At 35.4% G+C, this 7,901-nt stretch overlaps 1 protein-coding gene across 2 annotated transcripts; it reads left to right on the top strand.

Annotated features, from left to right (window-relative positions):
- Positions 1 to 2,053: 2,053 nt before the first annotated feature.
- On the top strand, positions 2,054 to 7,762 carry LOC137243281 (uncharacterized). 2 transcript variants are annotated; one of them, XM_067770807.1, is made up of 5 exons: positions 2,054 to 2,081; positions 2,134 to 2,348; positions 3,562 to 4,030; positions 5,202 to 5,313; positions 5,473 to 7,762. In XM_067770807.1, the coding sequence occupies exons 3-5, from the start codon at positions 3,996 to 3,998 to the stop codon at positions 5,668 to 5,670; spliced, it is 345 nt and encodes a 114-aa protein (XP_067626908.1). In that variant the 5' UTR covers positions 2,054 to 2,081; positions 2,134 to 2,348; positions 3,562 to 3,995; the 3' UTR covers positions 5,671 to 7,762. The 2 variants fall into 2 exon arrangements, with proteins under 2 accessions (XP_067626908.1, XP_067626900.1); XM_067770799.1 differs by having other exon boundaries at positions 3,844 to 4,030.
- The last annotated feature ends 139 nt before the right edge of the window (positions 7,763 to 7,901 follow it).

Genomic DNA, 7,901 nt, shown 5'->3' on the forward strand with positions numbered 1-7,901 from the left:
ACGGGTGCTAAATTTTTCTACCCGCTCAAAAGTTCTCCGCGAAAAACAGTTTGAAACCGAGGTGGACTGCAATAACCCGTTCAAAAATGTGGAGAGAGAAATGAAAAGACGCGTTTTGTCCTGTTATCAATAGTCCAAGGAGAAAAAATATTCGAATTATTGGAAGCGAGGCAAAAACGCGTCTATTAATACCTCCCCCGAAGGTTTTGGTCGTGTTTTAGCAATCGTCCCGGGTAATAAAGTATCACAATTTGTTAATTAAAATTGTCCAAAACATATGAATTTTAAAGAGAGATGTAATTAAGTGCTCGTTTGAAAGTAAATAAGGATATTTCTTTGTAATATAACAATAAAAATTTTACGCAGTTTTCGTTAGCAGCTACTACACTTTTTTTGGTCCTAAGAAGTACAACAGTGCCAAATAGCATCCACAAAAAAAACGAACAAGAACAAGCATTTTATCAGGTGAGCGTGGCTGTGTATGTGTGTGCTGCTACATATCCTCAAGGCGAATTCATTACAGGTGGTGTTATCCCATCAGCTGATTGCTTCTTCTTGATAATTTTCCATGTCAGTTAATCGAAATCAATGAACATTTTCTTTTGACTTGACATTCTTCTGCACGGCGAATTGGTTGAATTCGCTTTGCCACCACCTAGTTTAGATTCGCCTTGCATATCCTACTTTTAAGCTGAAGACATTGGTGCTTTATCGGTAACCTTATAACAGCTGATTCGACCAACCTTATGAGAATCAATGCAATCGATTATTGGTGCCGCTAAGGTCGTAACCGTATCGTAGCCAACCAATTGGGTTTTGGTTTACCGTCGTAACGATAAACAGCTGATTACGTTAGGGATACGACTAGAGCGATACGACATACGGCACCAATGACTCCCGCTTTAGACGTTTACAATGCTCAACGGTGCGTTGAGAAATATATCACTCAACGACTGCTTAACATTTGTCTATAAGATCGCCATAGTGTACAAGTACCAGTGTGTTAACTTCTTTCTGGCAGGTACTCGCTTAAGTGAGCATAACGGGAAAATCTGGGTTGCAGAGATGTAAAAGATTGAAACAGGGTTTATGTAGTCACAAAAGTGTTGCTCCTGTTCCACAGCATTTTAATTTTATATCATGGCGAAAAGGGTTTAGTTCAGAGTTATTGATTTTCATTAAAAGTTTAAATTATTACCGAGTGTTTCTCCTTTAGAGGGCTACGCAGATCACAAGTAAATGCTCAAGAAAAATGTAGCCTTTTTTCTTGCGTGAAAAATTGTACTATTGAAGTGATTTTGACGTTTAAAAATCCACGGTGAGTAGTGAATCAAGCAAGAAGAAGAGTACATAAACAAAAGAAATGTAAAGAATGTCACTTCCATTATAAGTGCCCGTGAAATTCACTATGCGCTCTTTGCGTTTTGGTGCTGCAGCTATTGTTATTTCCATTTCTGAAATAAAATAATAATTATTTATTGCAAAAAAAATTAAAAAACCATGTGCTTACCTAATGTGCTAACATATTTCTTGCGGAAACCGGTGTTGCCGTATGCAAATTTGATGGCAAAATAGTAGTAAAGTAGCGTACTAAATTACTTGTAAACTGCCTACTACCTCAAGAAAATTTACCACAAGGAATTTTCTTGAGCATTTCTTGGGCGTTTTTTATATGGAATTTTTACTTTCTTGTGATCTGCGTACCGCTCTTTAAGTGTAAAAAGCTAAGAAAACATAATAGAGTTTTTTCAAATTATTGTGAAAAACTTTTTAATTTGAATTTCTGTACCCAAGTTAACTATATTTGTGTAACACAAGAATCTGGAGGTCAATTCCTTAAAGCGTGGTACGCAGATCACAAGAAAGTAAACATTCCATATAAAAAACGCTCAAGAAATGCTCAAGAAAATTCCTTGTGGTAAATTTTCTTGAAGTAGTACGCAGTTTACAAGAAATTTAGTACGATGCTTTACTACTATTTTTCCATCAAATTTACATACGGTAACACCGGTTTCCGCAAGAAATATGTCAAGTGCCATATATTTCTTGAAGAAAAAAAGGTAAACAACTGGAAATTTTAGGTAAGCAAATGGTTTTTTAATTTTTCTGCAATAAATAATTATTTCATTTCAGAAATGGAAATAAATATTGCTGCAGCACCAAAACGCAAAAAGCGCGTATTAAATTTCACGGCGGAGGAGAAACGGACTCTGATAAGGGAAGTGAAAGAGTTGCCCAGGATATGGGATACTTCTGATCCATTGCATTGCAACAAAAATGCAGTGGATCAGGCCTGGGTCCACTTAAGTAGCTCCCTTGGGAAAGAAGCTATGTTAATAAAACTTTTTGTATGTATATTTGTGGTAATTGTTTACTTTAGCTCACAACTGCTAAAACTCGTCCAAAAATATCGGGAGAGGAGTAAAAAGACGCGCTTTGCACCCAGGATCACGAATCCGAAGGCGGAAATTCAAAATTTTATTTCGTTTCGGAGATATTTGGGTAATAGTCTAGTTGAGGGGTCGACTGCTAATACGCGTCAAAAAATATCGAGAGAAGTGTCAAAAGACGCGTATTAATCTCGAGAAAATTTTGTCTCTGTCCGGAGATATTTGCAGTTGAAGTTGGCGATTTTCATGTGGTTCTTGTTGTGTTAGTACCCCCAAAAAAAATTGTGCATCACCGTGGCGGTAGCCACGGTTATACCACACACTCGGACTTGGCATGGCGTAGCCCAGGGTTATTTTTTATAAGCGCGGCCGAAGGCCGCCAACGCAGAAAGTTGTTCTGCGCAAAAATACTATGGATCCCACCCCCGGTTTCGGAGGTACCCGCGAGTCTTTTTTCGGTTTTTCGTTAATATCTTTTGAACGAGTTGAAATTTTTATTTTCCGCCTTCGGATTATTAATACTGATGTCAACGCGTCGTAGCGTATTAGAAGTCGACCCCTCAACTAGACTATTACCGATATTTGCAAACAAAATTGAAAATTTTCATGTGGTTGTTATTTTGATGATTTTGTAGTACCCACAAGAAAAACTGTGGGTAAAAGTGTGTTGCGCGGATATAGTTTTGGTCTCCACTCGTCGTAGCGTATTAGAAGTCGACCCCTCAACTAGACTATTACCGATATTTGCAAACAAAATTGAAAATTTTCATGTGGTTGTTATTTTGATGATTTTGTAGTACCCACAAGAAAAACTGTGGGTAAAAGTGTGTTGCGCGGATATAGTTTTGGTCTCCAAACCGGTGTTGGACCCACCCAGGGTAATTTTTTATAAGCGTGGCCGAAGGCCGCCAATGCAGAAAGGTGTTCTGCGCAAGAAAACTATGGATCCCACCCCCGGTTTCGGAGCGCTCCGGGGCCATTTTTCGGTTTTTTTGGAAATAACTTTTGACAGAAATAAAATTTTGAGTTTCCGCTCTCGGAGTCGTGGTCCTGGGATCAAAACTCGTCTTTTGACACCTCTGCCGATATTTTTGGTCGGGTTTTTGCAGTTCTGAGCTAAAGTAAACAATTACCATATTTGTGTATTTTAATTGGTAATTATTTACTTTAGCTCAAAACTGTTAAACCACGTCCAAAAATATATGGAGGAGTGTCAAAAGACGCGTTTTGTCTTTTATAAATAGGTATTTGCAAGCAAAGTTGGAAATTTTCTGTAATTTCCATTTGGTTCGTGTACGCACAAGTATAGCGTGTTCCGAAAACTGCAAGTGTGTTATTGGTACGGAAGACAAAACGTATCTTTATATACCTCTCGCGACATTATTGGACATGTTTTAACAATCGTGAGCAAATGCAAAGTATCACATTTAATTGTATGTGTTATTTACATTAGTGATTGAAAGCAAAGACGCGTGGACCAGCCTTCGGGAAAGCTATCGCTACCACGCCAGAGCATCCAAGCGGCAAAAGAGTGGCAGTAGCGGCGGCGCTGCGTTGGGTGCGCCTATATTTTCGGAGGACATTGATTGGGAGTTTGCCGGGGAAATGGCATTCTTGTCAAACGTTTCACAAAAACGAAGGTGATTTTGCAATCCATTTTTAACTAACTTCCCGATGACTTAGAGACTTGAAACTCAGCACGTAGTTCGAGACTGGGTGACAATTTAGTTCTTGGAAAACCAAATTCCTTTGGGTGGTGTAGGGATCGAGATAACTGAAAATCTCTGAGAAACATGGTGAATCTTGCGATAGATTTTTTGGATTTTTTTCAATTCCATATATTACTGGTGCTGTTAGGACTTAACGTCATATAGCTCCATACCAATTTTCATAATCCATTTATATGGGAGGTGTCATGCCCCCTTCTCCCCCTCCCCACATTTTGTTTGTGTTGCGGATTGACCTCATATAACTCCTTACTGAACTTCAATGTTCTAGCATGAATATATTCAGAGTTATGTAGTACTAAATATTCATTTTGCATGGAAGGTGCCACACCCCTTTTATATATCGATATTATTTTTAGCCTATGACCATCCTTGGAAGGTTTTTAGTGGGTTGTGCAAATTTGGTTGTGATCGGTCGATACGTTTAGGACGCAACTCGATCTATACCTACATACATACATACATAATTTGATTTTTATATATATAGATAGATGTGCAAGTTAAAAGTACCTGATAAGTTTCCCCGAAATTTCAGAATTTTTTTTTGTTGTGTTGAGCATTTTTTCCATATGTTTTGATTGAAAAATCACTTTTTGTGCATGAGTTGTATGGAAGAAAACAAGGCTGCACAACGAAATAAACAAATATTTTTTTTTCGACAACGGAGTCAAAAAAAAAATTTTTTTTAATTCGTTATGTTGGCATCAGAAACAAAATCAAAAACTTAGAATTGTTCAGTAATTTTTTGAGCGTTTTTTGGTTGGAAAAACATACTCAAACTCTAAAAATCAATTTTTTTTTACTTTGATATCAACGAAATGAAACTTTTGAATATCGAATAAAAAACGAAATATTTTTATTTTTTTTTAAGAAAATAACCAACACACTCGACAAAAAAGTTCTGAAAATTCGGGGAAACTTCTAACTTGCACATTACAAAACTGCATATTCGAAAAATTTTTTGAAATTCGGATAAAAAAATTCAAATTTTGATAAAAAAAAGTTTTCGAAGTTTGATCCATTGTCATGAATTCTGTGTGTATATTTCAAAAAATGTTAACATTGTACATGTACTCTCTTGCAGGACATTTACATCTTCATCGAATTTCAGTGAGGAATCAAGCCAATCTCCCTTAGATCCCTCAGAGGACTTGAACAGCACGCAAATTTGTGACAACGATTCCCAATACGACTATGTGAGTATGGGTGCAGATGGTAATATCGACAGCAGTATTGCGCATTTGCACCAGAATCACATTCTGCGTTGATGTCTGGCAATATGCCCAACAGCATGACGTTCTATAAATAATAAATAAATAAAATATATAAATAGACCTATCATTTTGTATTTACAGAATCCAAAGCGTTCGAAACCGTCTACGTTATCTCAAAGTCCACATGAGAAGTGGGGGCGCTTCAATAGAATTTTAAAAAAGCAAGAGGAGTTTTTGGAGGATCGTAAGAAATCCCCATACGCCCAGGCATTATCGACTTTTGACTGGCTGCTAATAAGCTGCCACGTTCTGTCGGAGATGACATGTGTCTTCACATAAACAGTATCCTTCTACAGGAAATCGAGGAACACATATCCAGCCAGACCACAGAATAAATTGGTCTGTACGTCAGTGCACCACCTGTGATCACATATCACATATCGTCCTCATGAAAAATAGTTATAAATTATATTTAAGTAAGCAGGCTAGACCTCGCCGTCGAAATTATGATTCCTTATGTTGGTACGAACAAAAAATTGGTCTACGACATACACTCATTGCCAAATTAATAGGTACATAATTGATCGGTCAACTACACCTTTCAGAATAGTTAATTGAATTTCAGAATTTGTCATTTGGATTAAGAATAGTTATCTGGATTTCAGAATATGTTAATTTGATTTCAGAATAGGTAATTGGAATTCAGAATGTGTGAAGTGGATTTCAGAAATCGTCAAGTGGATTTCAGAAAATATCTTTCGAACCATTTTACATTTAAATGAATTTATGAAATGCTTTGAACTACAAATTATTTTCCAACTTTGCGTAATAAATTGTATGATATCTGAAATCCAATTGATGCCTTCCGAAATTGAATTGTCTATTTTTGAAATCCACTTCACACATTCTGAATTCCAATTGCCTATTCTGAAATCCAATTACCTATTCTGAAATTCAATTGACGTTTTCTGAATTCAAAATGGAAAAGGTTTAGATTTGCGAATGATTCCTTCTAAGTTTTTAATTTTTTTTATAACAACATTAAATTTTTGGTTCGTACGAACATGAGGAACTATAATTTCGACGGCGCGGTATAAATTGCCAAATCGCCTCAGCCTAATACAGGCCCTTATTGAAAGTATACATTTAATGAATTTAATAAGCTCTTGTTAAGCTTTTGTTCATATTACCCAATATATTATTAGATAAAAAGAAATGTTATTTTATGTTTGTTATAAATTATACCCCTTATTCATAAAAAATTAAATAGGTTTATTAAGTTCTTGTAATTGGAAGTTTGTATGGAAATGTCATTTTAAAAATCTTTATAAACCCTCAATATTTTTTATGAATAAGGGGGTATATTTATTTAATACCATTATTAATACAAAATATTGAAGGTTTATAAAGCATTTTAAAATGACATTTCCATACAAATTTCCAATCATAAGAGCTTAATAAACCTATTTTATTTTTTTTATGGATAAAAGGGGAAGTTTATAGGCGCTTATTGAAAGCATGCCTTTATTATTATTTATTGTATTGTATTATTAATGAGCTCTCAAAGAGTAAATATTGAAGTCTGTTGGTGAAATTTATGATATAGAGTGTGCGACATAAATAAAGCACCGAAATTCCTTTCAGAACATCTACAAAGCTCAACAAAAGTCAAATTATAAGTTCTAGGATGTTACGTATCTTTTATTAAGGAAGAACATATACTCAATATAATATATAAATGTTCAGTATATCGACGGCTGAGTGGAAGATCACCCTGTTTCAAGGCATTTTAAAAAAATGCCCCTTCTTAGAAATTGTGTAAGAACGCCTTAACTTCGAATTTTTTCCAAAAACCCCCTATTTTATAACTTAGTTCCAAAACGCCGTATCTCAGAGTGAGTTTACAAAATGTCATATTTGAACGAAAACTAAATGCATTTCCAGCTGAGATAGGGCGTTTTTGAAACTCATTCTGAAATAGGACGTTCTTGAACTAAGTTTTGAAATAGAACAGAGAAGATTTTATTTAACCAAAAGCAACAGAGACTTTTCGGTGCTTTAGTTTTGGCGCAACACTGTACATATCGTCACTTGCTTGCCAGAAGCGTGAGTGTGCCATTTTTTAAATTTTGATCTAATCAGGCCATTAGATAAACCATTAAATATTCTATATTGTATCAAAATCTCGATTAAAATGCATAACAGGAAGGCTGTATAATTTGCATAACAGAAAGGCACTCTAATTTTCAAAAAATAGCTAACTCTATAATAGAAGCCACCTAAACAAAAGTTGCAAAAGTTACAAAGAGTTAATCAAACTTTGATAAACGGACATTAAAATTTGCACCTTTTTTAGCAGAGGGTCTAGCAAATTTTTGAGTACGCAGTTTTGTAGCCCAATCAATTTCAGAATAATGGTGTAAATGCTAGAACGACAAAAAAGTTTATCTGAATTTTCAGAATTTTTTGTAGAGGCTGTTGAGAAATTTCTTCCATACAACGCATGAGACAATTTTTCCTTTGTATGGAAGAAAATGTTGAACAGCCTCTACAAAAAAGTTCTGAAAATT

This window comes from Eurosta solidaginis, chromosome 1 (genome assembly GCF_040869045.1).
Source record: "Eurosta solidaginis isolate ZX-2024a chromosome 1, ASM4086904v1, whole genome shotgun sequence".
NCBI classification, from domain to species: domain Eukaryota; kingdom Metazoa; phylum Arthropoda; class Insecta; order Diptera; family Tephritidae; genus Eurosta; species Eurosta solidaginis.